At 43.9% G+C, this 20,043-nt stretch overlaps 1 protein-coding gene and 1 long non-coding RNA gene across 4 annotated transcripts in view; both read left to right on the top strand.

The window, feature by feature from the left end:
* The window catches only part of PTH1R (parathyroid hormone 1 receptor), a 109,817-nt gene that overhangs the window by 54,448 nt on the left and 35,326 nt on the right, over nucleotides 1-20,043 (top strand). The window contains exons 1-2 of one of the 3 annotated variants that reach the window (XM_057402868.1): nucleotides 3,997-4,103; nucleotides 9,675-9,874. Coding sequence is in view for 1 of the 3 variants with exons in the window: in XM_057402866.1 (XP_057258849.1) it covers nucleotides 3,998-4,103 (106 nt within the window). In the remaining 2 variants the exon portion in view is untranslated. Of the gene's footprint in view, nucleotides 1-3,996; nucleotides 4,104-9,670; nucleotides 9,875-20,043 lie in introns of those variants that run through there. The other 2 variants (XM_057402867.1, XM_057402866.1) reach the window with 2 other exon arrangements.
* Nucleotides 9,866-11,311, top strand: LOC130595832 (uncharacterized). Its single transcript, XR_008971404.1, has 2 exons — nucleotides 9,866-9,989; nucleotides 10,373-11,311. It is a non-coding gene; the product is annotated as an uncharacterized LOC130595832 (long non-coding RNA).

The following is a 20,043-nucleotide window of genomic DNA, read 5'->3' as shown; positions in this document are numbered from 1 at the left end:
TGCCTACAGCCTGTACCACAGCACGTCTGAAAATGAAGCCACTTATTTCTCTGCCTAGGGACATTCAGATTCCAAGAAGTTGGCATTCATGATTGCTAATTACTTTAGCAATCCCAATGTCCCACGGTATTTCTGGATCAGGTGTTGAGACTGTTTGTTAAAGAAAAAGTTTTGCTGAGCCAGATCCAAGTAAGTCTAATATCATGAGTGCATCTGTGTTGTAAAGAAAATGTTCTTGTGGCTTTCTTTTAACTTTTGACAGCCAGGATGAAAGGATGAGTAAGGCAGCATTGCCTAAAGATTGGAATATCCAGAGCAAGAAAATCAGATGCATGGGAAAAAGTGCTATTGAACAGTCAAAAGTGTTCTCATAGCCAACAACTCCTAAGCTGCTCTATGGTTTTCAGCTGTGATTCTCTGCTCTATCCTAACTCCTGTCCCTTGAACCCAAGTCTGAGTCATTTTGGTATCTCATCTGGCAGCATATGGCTCAATCCTCTGCCCCTGGAGAGCTTAGAGCTTGGCTAATGCATTGAAATGCCTTAGAAGAAGGTTTAACAGGGGATAGAGGCAGGGGCCACAGAGATGTTTCTAGGGCTGGAGCACTTCTTCTAAGGAGACAAGCTGAGGAAGCTGGGGTTGTTCATCCTGGAGAGAAGGCTCCAGGGAGACTTTAGAGCGGTGCCTAAAGGGGCCAACAAGAATGCTGGAGAGGGGCTTTTGACAAAGGCAGGCAGGGACAGGACAAGAGAGAATGGTTTTAAACTTACAGACAGGAGATTAAGATGAGATCTGAGGAATAAATTCCTCACTATGAGGATGGTGAAACATTAGAACAGGTTGCTCAGGGAAGTTGTGAATGCTCCATCATTAGAAGTGTTCAAGGTCAGGTTGGATGGGGCTTTGAGCAACCTTTTCTAGTGGAAGGTGTCCCTGCCCTTGGCAGGGTGATTGGAATCAGATGGCTCTTAAAGTCCCTTCCAACTCAATCATTCTATGATTCAGGACCAAAGGAGCAGCATTGCCAGACTGCATAGTTTTCCTAAGTCTCTTGAGAATAGGTGTCTCCTTCAAGTTGCAGGACCAAATGAAAATCTATTCTTGTTCATATAGCTGTTTACAGACATGTTTTAGCCTTTTTGACCCAGGAGAAACACAGAAAGATAGGTCCTAAACATACCTCTTAGCATTTGAACAAGGTCTGGGGGAGGGGAGAGAATGAGGAGTTGCGTTTGGTTTTGTTGTTTTTTTTAAGGGTCTGGCAGGTTTTCTAAATTTAAGACTAGTAACCAGGGCTCAGGAAAGCTGAGGAGCCTTTGGGTCCTGAGGATTGGGTTCAGAGCTCTGGCCCGGCCATTCTGCCCAGTTCCGACAGTGCTCGGTGACTTTATCTCCCTTTCTGGGAAGTAAAACTTATTTTCTGTCCTGGCCTGGAGACCATATGTCCTTCTGGCTGGGAGCGGCCCTACTCTCAAAGCACAGCCAAAGGAGCCGGAGGATTAAGCATGCAAAGGATGAATCATTTGAAATGCCTAAGGTCAGATTCTACTCTGGCCACTGTAAATCCAGACTATAACTCCCCCAGCTTTGGTGGAATCACTCAAGGTTTGTGCAGATATAAATGACAGCAGAATTTGACCCAGAGGCTTCATGTTTCTAATAAGAGTTTAAATGTGGGATGTTGCCTTAAATATGGACAGGCCAAACATCTGGAAAAGGATGGCTTTGTTTTGGATTAATGTTAATGCAGTTCTGAAACCAACTCCCACTTCTGGAGGATTTTTAGTGTGGATTTTTTCCAGGGACATGAAAAACTAACTTCTGTTTTGCTCGGAGTCCCCTTATCAGATCTAGCTCTCCATCTGTGTGTCCACTGCTGCACCAGCTGCTTAAACATACACTGTCCCTCTCCATAGGAGCACTCTGGGAAATTGTATCTGAGTTTACTTCTAAGCTGGATTTCATTAACCCTCCTTATGTCATTTGTAATAAGTCTTGCTCGAGAACTGCTTTGCCTTCAGCTGGTTTATCTTACTTGCTTTCCAAAACGAATTAACTTGAGTGAAGTGACCTTAGTTCTGAATAGCAGCATTCTGGGGGAGTACAGCAAAATGTCATAACCCCCCTTCAAGTCTTCCTTCAGAGGAATTGAAATGAGCAGCCAGCTCCATAAGCAGGCTCTACAACCCATCAACAGGTTTCCCTCTCATCTATAGATCACAGCTGTCTACACAAGGTTTTGTAATCTTTCCTTTGCCTGCCTGTACTATGCATTGAGGTTTAAGTCTGCTTCATCCATCAGGATGTGAAGCACTACCCTAGGTTTTGCATTGCACATTTACAGTGGCCAGTCCCGCCAGCACAGTCAATATAAGAAAATAAAAGAAAAATAAAAGTTGCTTTCTATAAACCAGTATTGCAGCCCTTGCTTACGTTATGCTTTTGTGAGTGAGTGTGCTAAATTCTCTACAAATCCAGAGGCAACATCTCCTCTCATTGCATGTATAGCCTGATTAATCAAACCAGACACGTATTAGGGAAACCGAGGCAATGAGAAGAGTGGTCATAGTGCGTTATCAACATCCTTAATTCAGGAGCCCTACAAAGTGTTACACATGGTTATTCTTTGCTTTGAAGTGTTTTGGGGCAATCTTGTGTATGAGGATTTCTCCCAGAGACACTCTGCCATGACTGGCAGAGTTCCAGGGATGGACCCAAACCTCAAAGGTTTCACAGGGGTGGTCAGGTGCTGAAGGTCAGAGCCTGAAAAGGAGGATTGACACTAGATCAATATAGCCCCCAACTTTCCTCACTCCCTTACATGATGCAAATCACAAAGCACCTGCAGGGTATGATCAGCATCACCCATTCTGGTGGTGATGGAAATCTAGGGCAAAAAATGAATGTGGGAGAAGGTTAAGTATACAGCTTTTTTAGGGGAGGGTGGGGAAGCAGAAAAGAACAAAGGCAGTATCACCTCAGTGTACCTGGGATGGGTACAGTGAAATGTTCATGCATTCCTGACAAAGTGACATGCAAGAAGTCTTCCTAATCTCAGGTTCTATCTGGCAGTGGGACCCGTCATGGATTCCTGAGCAGGACATACAGGCTAAGTGCCCAAGAAGCACAGCAGAAAATTAAAGCAGCCATATTGCATTAGATCAAAGCTCTATACTCTATAACATTTGTAGAACAAGCCTTCCCCATGGTGGTGGCCCCAGATTACTGAGGCCAGCCATTCCTGATGGGAACGTGCCAGCCTTATGAAGCAAGATTGTTTTTCTCTTTTTTGATGAGCAGTGAGTGCCTTTGAGAGCCAAGTATATCTCATATCAGGGAGAAACAAACAGAGGGGGGTAAAACAGGACCCTACCTGCCCCCCCTTTTCTTGTTCCTTGCCCTCTAGAGATCTTACAGGATGAGAAACTTAATTCTCCCAGGATGGTGCACACGGTTTTCTCAGAGCCTCCGTCTTTGGGGGGCAGCTGCTGTCAGCTCACAGGCCTGCCTGGGACAGCCCTCTCTGCACATGTTCTTGGACTTACAGAGGTTGAAGGCCTGCCTGCATGCAGAGATGGAAATAGCGCTGCATTGATGGTGGCAGGTTGCAATTTTTAAGTGGAAGAAAGGAGTCCTTGCTACAATATTATTTACTAGGATATTTTTCCCTCTTAGACAGTAGTCTTGTCCCTGCAAGCTGGGGCATGCCAGCCCAGAAATTGCTGGTTTCTTGTGTATGCATGTGTATGATGTGAATAATTGCAGCGTGTGCTTCCTTTGCCATGTACACGGATGATTCCATGTGGCATCTTGTAAGAGGTGTTGCTTGGGACACTGACGGCTGAGCAAACAGAGATACACATAGAGTAAGGCTGGTGGAGGGAACTGCTGATGCAAAGGAGGTTATGCATTCAGGTCATTTGCATTATCTAAAAAGTTTGTGTCCTGCTGCTCTTCACATGCTGAGGTTTGACCTCATTTCTCCCCATCACTGCAGGTGGATGCTGATGATGTCATTACCAAAGAGGAGCAGATCTTCCTACTGCTAAAAGCCAAGGCTAAGTGTGAACGACACCTCAAAGCCAAGGTCCCCAAGGTGCATGGTGAGTGTTCCCACAGCAATTCAGACTGCATGGCTGGGGCTGGGCCCAGGCTCCTCTCTGCTCAAATGCAGCCCTTCCCCTTAGTCCCACACACAGAGCATATAGGTAGGTAGCTGAAGAAGGCTCAATATATTTTTTTCAGGTTAGGCTATCTTTAACACAAGGTGTTGTGAAACAAAACTGTCACAGCCTCTTTCTTCTCCTCCAGAGCTCCAGATGCCAAGGGGTCAGGAGGGTGAAAGAGTCTTAGTCATGGGTTTACAGCCCTTATTGCTATACCCACAGCCCACTTACCATCACCAGGCAGAGTATGGGAGATAGCGTCCACCATCAGTTCTCCCAAGATCCTTTGCAGTGTGACACCAGTGGTACGGGACACAAAGCATTCTTCCAACAACACTTCTTTGTTTCCCTCTGACATACTCTCTCTATTCTCCTCAAATAGGCCTAAGCTCGGCTAAGCCATTTTCTCCCACTTCCTTTCTATTTTGAGCTGCAAAATCGTTACCAGATGTAAAGCTGGAGGGAGAAGGAAGGGAGAAAGCTCTCTCATGTGGGTAGCAAAGTAATCATCTCCTATTGGGTTCTTTCATCAATTTCAGATGTGCTAATTATTGGCACCAGGTCTGTGTGCTGAGCCATCCTGCACCCACTCAGCTACTCCTGGGTGGGCATGCTGTCCCATCTCCCTCTGTTGCCTGGCTGACGAAGACAAGCTAGAGTGTTTCCCACTTCCACTGTTGCATCTTAGAGATCTCTTTTCTACAGCCAGCGCTCTGGGAGTACTTAGAGACACCACCAGCAGAAGGAGGGTTTCCTAAAGCTAGCTGTGATTTCAGAGCAGAGTTGCCTGCCCACCTGGTGTCCCTCTCCTGTTGCAAATGACAAAAGGACAGCAAGAGGCCATAAAAGCCCAGCTTTCATTTTATTCCAGGCCTCCTGCTTTGCATCAACCAAAACCTCAAGCCACATCCTCAGTTGCTTCTTTGTCCTGTCCACCCAATGCCCAATTAACACCTCATTAAAAAACATATGTGCAAAGGCATTTCCTTCTGTTGTACTATAGACCACCTACCTACCTTGGCATCTGGTGATGTCCACCAGCTGGTCTTGCTCTCACACCCTATTTTCTAATTCTTTTCTATATGACTGTTAGCCTTTAGCATTTATCTTCTTAATTGTCATGAGCGGTTTTGGTAGGGTTGGGGAGATGCATGTGACTGACAAGCAGACTTCGGGCTCTTTACCATGGTCAAGTTTGGTAGAGCAGAGGAATCATAGCACTGGGCTTTGCAAATATGCCTTTGTTCCTGTTTTGAGACCTGGTTCTGTGATTGAGGCCGGCATTAGCTCTGCCTTTGACTGGAACAGAAAGAAATCTAATATATTTTTATTTAGATATCTCATGAACCCAAGTCATGGCTTTGGAAAAAGCTATTCTGAGCTGCTCAGGCAATAGAACTCAGGCTCATTGATGCATTCTCTGTTGCAAATCTCTGCCTAATCCCAAAGAGCACAGCCAAGAGCAGGAATCACCTTGATGTCAATAATCACAGCAGTAATACAGCTTTAAAGAGTCAAAGCAATCATTAGCTTTACATCAAAGTAGTTAGATCGAATTCATCTGTAAGTGGTCTGCTAATCCAAAGGCACAATGAATTCTCATTAAGCCTTTCCCCAGAAACAGTTTAAGATGTTGTGAAACTGAAAGTGGCAGCGCCTCTGCAACACCCCCAAAATTCACTCTGGTACTTCACAAACAAGGTATCAAGTTGCCAGACCATTTCTGAGGTGGTCTAGAGTTGGCTATCACAGACAGAGGATTCTGCAATTTGCAAATGATCTTCCCACTATGCAGAAGAGCTGTCATCCACTGATTTTTAAGCTACAGATGCCTTTGGATACATGAAATGATAATGTTATATGGATATTTGAGAACAGACTAACTTGATCATTTTGAGGTGTATCTGCTCTTTCATGCTGCAGGAGTCAAAGGAGATGGATAGTTTTAGATCCTCTTGTGGGGTGGGGAGTGACAGAACAAAAAGCTTTAATCTGTACTGTGTTAGCTTTAATGTAATTAATTGTCTGGCTAAGGCTCAGAAGCTTTGTTTTTGCACAAAGGCTTCAGAGCCCAGGGTGAAAAGTGATTAGGTCCAGTCTTTTCCTCCTTTGATGGTATGGAAACTGGGGCCTGGTTTTGATTTGTGTTAATCATCCAGGGACATATGGGTCTGCCCTTCTCAGCCAGATGGAGGACCTCATCCTATTGCCTCTTCCCTTGGTACAGACCCAAAAGAAAAAGCCTATTAAGAGCAACATTGTCTTTACAAATAAGATGCACCAGCCCCCACCTGCAGACAATATTTATGGGGGCCAAGTTGTTGCTACTTGGAGCAATATAAACCTTGGGCAGCCACCCCAAGCTTTCAGTGTCCTGTGATATCACTTGGAGTGTTTCTAAAGAGCACCCATTTGGGTGGCAGGAGGACTCTTCTAACTGCCACGGAGAACTTGAGCTGTGTTTTACACCACCAGGTCCCCTATCTGTCTTGTCTTTGGATTTCTAGTGGGGTAGGACACAGCTGTCCCTCACAATGTATTTGTATTTTGGATCTGCAAGACCTAGCCTTTCCTGGAAGGAAAAGAAGGGATTCTGCAGGCCGGGAGCTGTGCCCAGGTTCATTTGACCCTCAGTTTAATAATAGTGGCAGCCTATGGCATTGATGTTCTACTATATCTGTAACAAGTCTACCTATTGGCAATGAGACTGATGGTCTCCATGTGAGAGGCACAAAGGGCCTTGTCTCCTTGAAAGATCTTCTGGATAGTATGTAGCTATGCTCCTTCCTGTCTTGACAGCTCATAGGGAGCAGTGCACCCCTTGGCCTGAAACAACAGAATCACAGAATCATTTAGGTTGGAAAAGACGTCTAAGATCATCAGCACCAACCATTAACCTGGCACTGCCAAGTCCACCACTAAAACATGTCCCTAAGCACCACATCTATGCTTCTCTTAAATTCCTCCAGGGTGGTGACCCCACCACTGCCCTGGACAGACTGTTCTGATGCTTGCCAACCCTTTCAGGGAGTAAAATGTCCCTAATATCAAACACAAACCTCCCCTGGCACAACTTGAGGCCACTTCCTCTTGTTCTGTCGCTTGTAACCTGGGAGAAGAGACTGATCCCCACCTCACTACAACCTCCCTTCAGGTAGCTGTAGAGAGTGATGAGGTCTCCCCTGAGCCTCCTTTTCTCCAGATTAAACAGCCCCAGTTCCCTCAGCCATTCCTCATCACATTTGTGCTCCACATCCTTCACCAGCTTCCTTGCCCTTTATCGGATATGTTCCAGCACCTCAATGTCTTCCTTGTTGTGAGGGTCCAGAAGTGAACACAGTATTTCAAGTGTGGCCTTGAATTAGTCCTGCCCAGGGGATGTATGATCACAAGCTAACAACATGGAGGCTCCTTGGAGGGATTGTTTCCTCCCTGTAGACTTCAAGGTTCAGTTATCAAAGGTTGGTGAGAGCCTAACTAGAATGCAGCAGGTGCAGAGCTGGACAAGGAGAGAAGGGGAGGTCTGGGTAATTCATCTGTCTTTTACATTGGAAAAGGAACTTCACAGGTCTTCACATGTTATGTCTCTTTTTTTTTTTTTCCATTTTTTCTGGTTGGTTTGTTTGTTTTTTTTTAATATTTTCTGAGGGGTTGGGCTAGATGATCTCCAGAGGTCCTTCCAGCTGTCACGATTCTGTGATGTTGTATCCAGTCATCTTGCATGTTCAAGTCTGTGCTTGGTTTGTCATTCCAAAGAAGGAAAAAGGACAAGCCCACAGTGAGGCAGTAGTTTTGGGAAGATCATAAGGAAAGCTCATCACACAGTCATCAAAAGAAGAGACTTGTCCAGCCTTTCTTACATAATCGTTTCTGGTGAGGGAAAATACTCACATTCAGCTCTGCTTGGGGGAATCTAAATATATATTGTTATTTCCCAGAAACAATAATTTACTGCCTAGCATGTCAAACGTAAAAAAGGAGATTGAATTCCCTTCCATTAGTTCTGCTTCCCTATGTCTGAAAGTACCAAAAAGCACTTGTGCAAGAACTGTATCTCAGCTGCCCAGCCTCAGAATCTGCTTGTAGAGCCAGTATCTTCTGGGACTACTGTAGCAGCCTTCAACATGGAGCAACTTTAAATCTGGGACAACTCTGTGTACAGCCCAGCGGTGTAGGATGTTTGGGAAAGGAGAAAACTCCTGCCTAAAACCCCTGGCCCAAGTCAACAAGGAGTGCTTTGGAGTCGAGAGTCCTATCTCTCCAGGAAAGCTCTTAACCACAGAGGTTACAGGAAAAGAGGCCTTTGCGCCATGGCTGTTTTAGAGTTGCTTTGTGTTGAACACTTATGCAAGCTCTGCAACAAGTGAAGACATTTGTTCAGCCTGAGATCTGTGTTTCATGCCTCTGCTCTGGGGTTTTGTCCTGCACCCCTCAGTGTTCAGTGTTACGGCTTGTGGATAGTCAGAAGAGGACTTTGAGAGACACATCCATTGCTATGGGCACGCATGCATACTTTCCTCTCATGGCTCTCTTAAACTATGAGAAATAGGCACGTGCATGTCTGCAGACAGCCTCTGCTTCTCCTCGAGCCTTCTGGGGACCTCTTCCTGCAAACCTGCTCTCATCAACACTTTGAGTTCATACCTGGATTTGAACAAGACTGAATAAAGCACTGTTCTGCCAGCTCAAAGGCAGCCAGATGGAAGGGGTGAAGGGGCAGCAGTAATGTCTCTCCTCTCAGACAAAAGGAAAATGGAGTCCCATGGACTCCTAACTGCATGTCATGTCTTGAACTGGTTCTGCAGGGCATCTTGATGACAAATGAAAGGAGTGACTTCAGTATAAGCCGGTATGGTTAAGACAGTATGTCTAACAGGGACTAAGCAGAACTCAGGTTATGCTAAGAGAGGTGCTGAGGACCTGTGTGTGTACACAGAGGTCAGTTTTCTTATCATCAAGAAGAATGCCTTCATTTGCTATTTCAGACTCCCTTTAGCATGCAAGTATGAGCGGGCCAGTGGTGCAACTGACTGACCTGAGAAGCAGCCTTCTTGGAGGAGGCTTCCTGATCTGGATCATAATGCAGCCACATCAACAGAGCCATCACAGGGAAAGGAGCAGTGCCAGGAAAGAAAGGTGTTGGTGTTAGCAGTACTGCATTGAGCATTACATGCTGAATGAATATCAAGAGGTTTTGAAAAGCCAAACAGATTTATTTCCCATTGCCTCCTCTCCTTGCTCCCATGCAGGCCCACTTTACCTCAAGGGGTGTATGAATCCACTTAGTGCAATCAGATCTTGTCCTGCACTCACCCATGTCTATTCCTGTTCATCAGAAGTTGCCAGATACCACCTGGCAGAGGGCTGCTTGGATCCTGCCTCTGCCTGGGTGTGATCGCAGCCCAGTGTGATGATTTATTCCATTCCATGGCTAATTGATCTGTGTTTTAGGAAGCTGTGAGGGAATTTGGGACACCTTGATTATTATTTTTTTATGTTTTTAGATAGAAATATCATGTAAGCTGGCATGAAAGCCTGTTAGGGCTTGTGACCTCATTCTTGGGATCTGACACACAGGGATATTCAACGCCTCGCCTCCAATCTCAAAGGAGAGTCTGTGGCAGATCCAAGATTTGGATGCTCATCTACTTCCTCTTCAGCCAGGGCACAAGCCACAAACCACATTTCCTTTTGTCCTGGAATTCAAGGTGAGGCTACAAAGATTCAAATCCAGGTGGACAGAAACTGACAAAAATCTTTGGATAAATCCCACTTGACTGAAACTCAAAACTTTCATCATCGTTCTCACTTTAAAGCCTCCAGGTTTGTTTTGAAATAAGGAAAGTGCATTAGAAATTTCCTGCAGTGCAGTGGGTACCTGGGTTCTCTTCCTCTTTTGTACATCTCATTGCTGAGTACATTTCATGGACCACTTCTTTTCCTGGTATGAACTGGCAGATTCCTATTGAGTTTAGTGAGGGCATTGATTTATCTCAGATTCACTGATTTCTCACACAGTTCAGCTCTGCAACTTATTTCTCCTTCCCTTCCTCCCTCTCCACCCCCTATTCATTCAACCACTATTTTACAAAGGGAAAATTAAAATTTCAGACATATCCATGGGCCTTAATGAATGAGGTAGCCTGGATCAGCACTGAACCTCCATTTTTGTACTGTTATTTGCTGTTCACTCTTCTGCCTTGCAGCTACCAACTCCTAATGCTTTTACTTGGCAATCACAGACTAGAAATGGCTACACAGATTAACACAAGAGGACGCACCATGGGAGGGACCTGTGTGTACAGAAACCCTCCTTGCCCCCAAGAGGGAAAATGAGATTTTGAGGAGGTTTCTGTACATCATTCTTCCGTCACAGACTTGGATTTGGCATAGAACATGCACTAGAACTGGTTATTTGAGTGGAAAATGTGATCCTGGCTGTGCATGGACTTCATGAACTCTTCACCAGGAAGCAGCCAGCCCAGAAGAGATAAGTACTTTGAATAAAGCTCCACCATCCTCTGGAAGCAGGAAGACCTTGGTCTCCCATCTGTTCCACTTAGCGTTGTCCTTTTCCCTTTGCTGGTTTTAACTTTCTCAGTTTTATAAAGTCCACAATTTTCCTCAGCCTGCACAATTATTAGCAAGTGCCATGTCCCTCAGAGTGCAGTGCCAAAAGACAGCTGTTTCCAGCGCAGTTCCTACCAGAGTGGCCAGGGAGTGGTTATGTTGTTCTGCTGATCAGCCTGCACCTTCACAAGCTTGACCAACACTGGCTTTGTCTTTGTGCCATAGAGCTGATCTTTAATGTACCTCCAGCTACTAAAAATGGCCATAATACCCAGTATAATAAATAAATATAAAAATATAATAAAACTAGAACTGCATATTGTGAAGAAAAAATAGAGTTGATTGGGAGTATGGAGAGTGTAGTGTTGTCCACCCACCCTGTAGAGACTGGAAAGAGACGTTTATTGGAAGGAGGTTTCCAGAGTCTGGAAAGAATGTTCACTGTCATGTGTTTAACTTTCATTTGATTCCTGCCCTATGCAATTAGCTGTCAAAAGTAGTATTCAGATATCTTATCTGCTATTATGGTTCAGCATATTTTGTTCACTTGAAATAAACCAGATGCAATTTATTTAGATATGTGTCTGAGATGCATCTCAAGAGCTGAATTAGGGACTAAGGAGCATCAGAGTGAGTAATAGACATGCCAAGTGTTTTTGGAGAGTGGAAACATGTGGTTACTATATGTATGATTCATAGCAGTGTTGGTAGTCCAAAAGAAAGTCCTAGCAAATAAAAACATAAAAATTTAATACAATTCTAAACTTTTCTTTAGCAATAATGAATTCCTGTTCCTGTGTAAAGATTCAGAATTCCTTTTTTTTCTTTTTTTTTTTCTCCCTTTAAAAAGGTTAACTTTTCGCTTTAGACTAGCTAACGGAGGGTGAGCTTCCTCTTGTACCCCTACCATAGATTATGTAGACAGTGTCATCTGTCCCCTGCCCACCTCCCAGGCGTATCCCTGAGCCTAAGAACCTGCCATGGACTCTGATCCATGGGATGGCATGGGTACAGCCCCACACGAACCTGTGCCATGGGGAGACAGGGCTGAGCCACTCCGGTGTGATTCCATGCACCCCTCTCTCAGGATATGTGCGTCATCTGCTGCTTTTGGCTAAGGCAGTGAGGGACACAGACCCAAAATATTAAAACAAAAGAAAAACACACCAAAACCAACTCAAACCTGTCCCCACAAGCATTTGGCTTCCTTTCCTCTTTTCTTTCCTCTTTTTTTCTCCTCTTTTTTTCTTTAAATTTAGTCTCTAGATGAAAGCCTTTTGGAAAGAACAGGAAACCCTAAAATTTCTTTTCTATGTACACAAATATTACATTTCAGGCATAGTGGGCAGCCTGATGCCACCCCAAAGTTAAACCTGGAAGGGGATGAAGTGAAATTCCCAGCCATATGCCATCAGACCTGCTTTTTTTTTCTTTTTTCTTTTCCTTTTTTTTCACCCATGAATTAAAAGCCTGTCTTTCCCTGGTTTGGAAAAGGAGATGGGACATTTTGTGGGGGAAGAAAGATTTTTACACAAACCTGTTATTAGTAAAGGCCATCAGCAATCCTTTCTCAGAGTCCTAGGTGTTCCAGCTTGCTTCAAGATGCCTTGTTTTTATAGTAAATAAACCTATTTGCTAGGGAGAGGGTTTTATTTTTAGTTGAGAAGCTGTGTGTATTTACCTAAGGTACATGGGTTGTGCAACTGAGTTTATGGCTTAATTGTCCCTAAAGGACCTATACCCAAGCCCAGGCTCTCTTTGGGCTTGCAGAAGCAGAGGATCTGCTCCTGGTTTTCTCTCCAGAGGCTCAAGCACCACCCCCTGATCATCCAGCCTGCCAGGGTCTCCTCAGGGGTTCTGAGTAGCCTCAGGTGGCTTAGAAGTTAAGGGGGACAAAGGCATCCAGGGCACTCAGGATTTGCCCTAAACACCCAGACCACTATAAAACCATATCTCTTCCTGCTCTTTCTATCTTGTTTCTGCTATTGTTTTTTGTTTTGTTTTGGTAGGTTTTGGAGGGCTTTTTTTCCTTCTCTTTCTACCCTGTTTTTTTCTCTCAGTCCTTGTGGCTCTACGGTGTAGGGCCAGAACATTGGCCTAAATTCTGTCATGCAAACATCAAACCACCCCTTGTTAGCACGCTTCCAGCACAGCTTTGGCCTGGGACAGCCGTCACTGCTCCATTGGACACTGTGTGGGGGACAGCATGGACCAGGAGACCTTTCAGGATAGTAAAACAGACAAGACTGTGAGGGGGAAGTTCAGATTCATGGCATCTGTGGTTCTAGGATGAATCAAAGAAGCACGGAACCCTACAGAGAGATGTCTTCTTCCATCCAACCCATCTACCACAGCTACCATTCAAGACAGAAGACTATGATGACTTTCAAGGCCTTGCAGCTCTTCACAGATGGCTGCTTGCCAGTCATGCTTGAATTAGAGCTAGCAAGAGATAGAAACTACCAACAGCTGGCCTCTACCTGCAAAGGTTTATAGGTCAAGGACTTCCAATCCCATTAAGAAATGCCTACTAGGTAGCCATATAAGTCTTGCAATGCAAAGGAGGAACAGGTCTCGGGAGATTTCCCCTGTAACGGCTGATCATGCAAGGGGTGTTCTGCCCACTGAGCACTGCTACACAGACCAGCAAAGGTCTCTGAGTAGTAATAAGCAGAACCTGTATCCACCTATCATCCATCATCCCTCCATCCCTCCATCCCCTCTCTCTCCTTACCCTCCCCTCAGCAGGTCAGCACACAGAACCCATACGCAGAGAGAAGTTTAGAGCTGCGTGCACTGGCACAGGACACACTGCACACAACTCCACTGTATGTCCCCAGCTACCCACGCAAATGCCCTTGGATGCAAGGGAGCATCTTTCCCCAGAATAACATATCCTCCCCCCAGTTGCATAGCACAGGTCAACAACACCACACACCTATACATATGTGTGTGCAGGTGCTCATACACACATGCTCTGACAGCCAATGCATCTGCAACACCAAATACCCCTATACAGAGCCACTGGTCCTCCAAGCCTCCCTTTCTCCCCTTCCTGTCCCAAAATGCTGGGTCATTTTTTCAGTTGCTTCTCCCTGCCTGTTTCCAATCCTCCAAATGTCCTTCCCGTAATAGAGTGACCACAATTGCACACCATATTCCAAATGTGGTCTCCCTGGTGCCTTGCATGGTGCCAGAATAAGTTGGGCTGATTTATATTCCATACCCCTAGATAAACACCTCAAGACCGTGTTTGCATTTATCCAGCTGCCAAGCAGCCTCACAGATGATTTTAATGTGTTCTCCACATGCATGTACCACTTTCACAGAAATTGGAATTGAGTCTGGGGGAGAAAGAAAGGAGGGAGGAGGCAAGGGAAAAGTAGCAGGCAGGAGAGAATAGCCTTCATTACATCCTGGGGATGCAGTCTGAGCAAGTGAGCAGACATGGCCAAAATATGCCTTTCCTTTCCTCTCCCACCAAAACAACCTGGGATTTCTGACAAGGCTCAGATGGGGAAGCAGAAATGAAGAAAAAACAAAATAAGAGATGTATGTGATGCAGCCCTTTCGGAAAGCACTCTGTGCCCGGGCTTCAAAAGGCAAGTCCCACAGCAAAGTCATCAAACAGAGCATTTGCTTACTCCATCCTGAATATCATATTGGTTTCTGATAATGACTACATTTCCATGCCCCGAGACTTCAACCCTCAAGGTCTAAGGAGAGTTGCAAGGCACATCTGTTCTAAAACTACAGTAATCTGTGCTGCTGTAACTACTCTGTAGGATGGTGTTACTGTAAGGCAGTGTTCATGACAGTCCAAGCAATGGTGAGATGAATGGGTACCCTACAACAGTAACCTTCAGACACCTCAGGAACTGAGACGCACACCCTGCCTGGAATATTTTACACTCTAGTCTTAGACAATGGGCAAAGATGGTCTGTGATATATGGTATGCACATGCAGAGAAGTAAATCAGATTTTCTGACCTATATCTGATAGGTATACATCCTATTGCGATTGATTTTAGAGGAACTTGCCACTCAGTGCACTTCAATGAGGCACTGGTAACTTCTACTTAGATGGTGAATTGACACCACATGTCTCATCTTCTCAGAGTTCTTATTTCATGGTGGTGGTATGTTCTCTGCATCCTTGCTCAAGCACAGCCCTGGGAAGGCAGTGGATGAAGGCAGCATTTAGCACCATCTCTCCCAACACATGTCCCTCAGAGAGAAGTCTGTATTTTGATGAGGGATTTGTTGCCTGAACCCTTGGGGCTGCCTTCAGCTGAAGCTGAGGATTTGAACAAGCTGGATTGATGGGCTGAGAAGGGAAAAACAACCTTATAGGAAATGCTTCGGGAAACTAGAGAGCCTTACTGGTGCAGGGCTATGGTGGTGGAAAGAGAGGCTCAGCTCTGCCATGGCTTAGTTTGTCTTGAGGAAGCAATGAGCTGGGTGTCTCAAGGGATGAGTGCAGAATTACACTGGGAGGTCTGTTGGCATCTTTGTAATGGGATGGAAGGACACAATAATCTGGACTGGTTTAGAATTTCTTCTGCCCTTGGAAGTAACTGTCTCTGGTGTAAGATGGTTTCTGAGACCTGGAGGAAAGGTAGATAGTCAGCCTGAAAACTGAGATGGTTTTAGGAAGCACAAGTGACTATGCTGATCATAACACAGCAGCATACACGATACTGAAGTAAAATGAAGATGCACTGACCTGTCCTAGCACAAGGATGGCAGAGAAAGTTGCAAGTGACATGGTGCTCTCCTCCCAGCCCCATTCATGCCACATCCTCCCTTTGCTTTAATGATACCATTTAAAAATCACTGAGGGAAATGGAACTTACTGGCCTCAGCACAAACATTACCCATGTGAAGGATAGAAACTTCTTTTAATTTCCAGCATAAGCTTTGTTCACTGCCAGTTTACATCTCGTTATTTTTGCATCCTTTTGCACTTCTGTAGCTCATGTCCATTCATAGTGCTTAGCAGTATTATGAGAAAAACCTTCTTTCTCATTCTCTCTTGTTGGATTAAGCAGACCGAGACTTTAATTCTCCTCTAGGGCATCAAAAAAATCTTTCCACCCTACCAGTCTTTCCAAATTGCCGGAAGACTTCTTTCCTTCCTTTCCAGCAAAGGAACTTAGCATCTTTTCCCTAGAGAGGTTATTTTGTTTCATCAGTAGCAAGGACATCTTGGGACTTGTGAAACCTCTTCTAGCAGCTCCTAAGGGATGAAAAAGCACAATAAGTCTTAAAAGACAAACTTTTAATTCCTGCCTCAGCAGCTTTTACCAACTCATTTACCTGCCTGTGATAGGCTTGTAGTCAGGGACTGTGTTGGTCACTGATACTCACTTTCTCCATGAGTACAATTGCTCTGTCTCCCTGAATTTGTATCAAACCATGGAGACAGAAGGGGAGACACCAGGATGAGCCATCTGCAAAGCTTCTAGAAAAGAAAAAGTTTTTGCATCGCTTCCAGCTGCTGGTGTTGTCCGACAAAACTAATTTCTTCAGCACTAAAGTGGTCAGTCATGTCCTCTAAACAATGAGAAACCCTGGTGCAATTCCCACCTTCCCTGTCTCCATCCATGAGAGTTATGGCTCTGAATTTAGAGGAGCTTCACTGGCGTACATAAATGCCTGAGAAAATGTTGCCTGAATGACTGATACACATCCAAGATGCTTGGGATGTGGGATATGTGTGAGATTTTCTTGTTTTCTTGAAAGTTTATAAATTCCTTCTGACTTACATCTTCAGTGAATCCTACTGTTTCTTCCAAAGAAAGAAATGTTTTGCATTCCCAGTTTGCTTAGAACATGTGGCTCTGTGTCCCAAACCTACTCACCTGTATCAACCCAAACAGCATATTTGAACCTTCAAATTATTTTTCACCTAAAAAAGAAATTTTTGAGAGCTTTTCTATTGGCAGTTAGGATGAACTGGAACCCTTCTGATTATCTATGCTTCTAAATATTGTTAAGTGTCCCAGGAGAGAATGACTTGTATTTAGCATGCCAAAAGCACACTACTTGCAGGTGGTGCATTTTTTTTTTCTAATGACAGCTTATAAAAAAAGGTTGTAAATTTTTTTAAATTTTATTTTATAACATAACCATCAGGAAAAATTGTCAGCTTTCAGATTCTTTTTATTGCTTTCCTGAAACTCCTCACCATTTTTCAGATTTCTTTTTGTAACTCAGCATAGATTTCTTTTGAGAAATGACCAGGGGAAAAGAAAAACAACAGAGAGAAGCCAAGTTGTTAGTACTGTTAATGTTTTTCTAAACCAATAAAAAAATGTTGGAAATATTTGGGAAAACAAAAAGAAAAGTCTTGTTTGGATTCCAGCACAATACCAATGAAATATATGGTATTTTCCCTCCTCATTGTATAATCAGCTCAGTTATTAAGTGACCTCTAGAGTGAGTAAAATAGGAGAAACTTGGAGGCAGAAGGTGCAGAATTTGTTCCCAGTAGTCTCAAACTGGTGAAATTAATGATAAAGGTGCCACATGGCTGGGTGGACCAGAGGAGACAAGGTGAGGGAGTAAGCAAGGGATGTTGGGAGTCATAGAATGATAAACTGGTTTGGGTTGGAAGGGACCTTAAAGCTCATCTAGTTCCAACCCCATTGCCACAGGCAGGGACACCTTCCAATAGTCCAGGTTGCTCAAAGCCCTGTCCAGCCTGGCCTTGAGTTGTTCCAGGGATGGGACATTTACCACCCTCGAGGCAACCTGTTCCAGTGCTTCACCACCCTCACTGTAAAAAATGTCTTCCTCATACCTAGTCTGAATAAATGCTCTTTTAGTTTAAAGCTATTACTCCTTGTCTTGTCAGAAGGTTGATGATTTGTCTCCTTAGATGGAAAAATAGAGGTATTGGAGGAAGGAGTGAGAGAAGGACAGTGGGGCTACTGTATGGGACAACAGGCATGTACAGAGGGGAGAAAAAGCTTTTGGCTGTGTTAAAATTCAGGAAAGCGGATCGAGCAGTCAGAAAGCATGGCTGGTCCAATATTTCCATTTTGAAAAATGTTTTCCAAGGGTTTCAATCAGTCTAGAAACTTTTCAATTCTTTCTGCAACCAGGAGATCCAGAGGCACCTGACTTGACCTGTTGATGTTCTCTCCAGCTTCCCCCTACTACAAACTAGTAGTTGTCAGTCCTTCTTCCCAACCCAGTTCCTCTCCCCTTGCCTTACCTATGGCACCCTGGATTGGCAAGAAACAGCCATGCTGTACCTAATTTTAAGTTATGCATGTGCCAGTTGGCTAGTCAGTTGGCAAAGACTGGTTGCCAGGTGGCAGGTGCCAAATGTTCACCTGCTCTTTACTGATCATCTATCACCATGAAATTGGCAGGCTGAGATCTCTTACCCCTCCTTCAAATCTGGCTGAAATGTGTTTTCCAAGAACAGAGTGGGGAGAGAGAGCTAGGGGATGACAGAGAGATGGAGAGCAGGCTACAGAGGTTTTTCTGTGTTGCAACAGTTCATGATAACAATGACAGATTCATTTGCAACTTTCTTGGATGGTTTCTGAAGATCAATTCCCACCAAATCCTAATCAGGTTAAATGAATCAATTCCATGGGTCAATACACAGGCAATAAAATATTTCAGATGCAATAAGAGGCAGCAAACCTGATTTTTTTTTTTTTTTTCCAAATTTTTGGGGGCAGCTGATGGCTTCCCAAATTTTCCACATGATAAAACACCAGTCCAGAGGTGTCCTCTGCTTTTTGCAAGGACTGTGGGGATCAAAGTACCCCAAAAGAAACAATTGTATATTCTGTTATCCAGAAAGCATTGTTTTCCTTTGAATGAGTCCATTTCAAATGTGTGTGTGAATGTTTACGCTGTAAGGAAGGTGTACACATCAGATACTTTTCCACATTAATATTTTCTGGACAAATATTGCAGTATGATACTAAATGAAACTACTTACAAGTGAAGGCTGACCTTTGTAAGCTATTCTGAAGATCGTAGAAAAGTGCAAGGTTTTTCTCTCAGTATTTCAGAGCATGACATTTTCTCCTCAGTGTTGTTTCCCCCCAGCATTCATTTTCAAGTTTACCCACATCTATTTATTTGTAAAAGGAATTGGTTTTATTTTAGGTAAGACCACTTTGAGTGCTAAATTAAATTTTCATTTACTTTCTTGTCTGCAAAAAAAAACCTCAGAGACAATAACATTTTGTCCTAATCCAAATTCTGTAGGCTACTTTTTTTTCCTTTTTGTTTTGATCCTTTCAGAGAACTGGAAAATAAATAAACCAGTTTTCACAGTGTAAGTAATCCTGCAACATAATGAGCCAAAGGGAAGGGCTTTCCTGGTTTCCATGAATAGGAAATCTAGTATTATTCTTCCTCTAATGTGACTGGAAGTGGAGCAAATGCAATAAGCTTCTTCCTCTTTTTTATGAAAACAATACAGAGGTATTTAGCTCCCCTATCCTCACTCCCAGTTAAAGTTTTAGAAGATAGGCAGTGATTAGTTGGGTCCTCTTTATCAGCACTAAGTTAAACATAAGAAATCAGCTCTTCAGAGTTTTTCTGTTGTTTTTCATACCCTGAAATACCAGCAAACTGAATTGATCACTGTCAGCTCTGACCCTAGAGGGTACAATACCAGCCAAAGGTCTTTAAATCAATCCTGGATCTTGCTTAATCTTGTGAAAATGCATTCATTATAAAGGATAAATTGCACTTTGATTGAAAGATTGCTAAGGCACTAGCTTTGATACTAATGAAACATGTTGAGATCTTGGTCATGTTTATCATTTCTTTTCAAGCCGAGCTCTTGTGCAGATAAGAGCGGTCCATTTCATTTTATTTTTCATTCATGTATAATTCCTCTCTGTCAGACACTTTATAGGCTGTTGATAAATTCCTTCATCGGCTGCCATGGGTACAGGGGGCAGAGGCAGTTCTGAAAACAGACCTCGGGTAGATTCACTATTTTTTGCTCTTCACTTCAAATCCTCTACTGCAGCTGGGTTTTAATTGGTAGGTGCAGCTATTGCAGGCCAACACAAAGGCATATGTAAACACCAGGTTAAGCTTGGTTGCATAGTCCTGCCTGCCCATGTTGAATGTCTGCATCTGAACTGGAACTTGCACCCTTTTGGAACTGGAAGCTTACGGACAAAAAGCTGCAGAAATGGGTGGTTGACGAGCTGGAAGGATAAAACAGGTGGAGAACAGGGTTTGAGTTCCCTCTTTTTAAAGCAATGTTGAAAATGAGGTCAAGTTCCACAGTTTTTTGAGATGCCTGGAGGATTTCTCA

This window comes from Pezoporus wallicus, unplaced genomic scaffold (genome assembly GCF_028554395.1).
Source record: "Pezoporus wallicus isolate ANWC-B61680 ecotype Strahan unplaced genomic scaffold, APGP_CSIRO_Pwel_v1 contig_8057, whole genome shotgun sequence".
NCBI classification, from domain to species: domain Eukaryota; kingdom Metazoa; phylum Chordata; class Aves; order Psittaciformes; family Psittacidae; genus Pezoporus; species Pezoporus wallicus.
The sequence above is the reverse complement of the archived record's forward strand: the minus strand, read 5'-3'. Positions and strand labels throughout refer to the sequence as shown.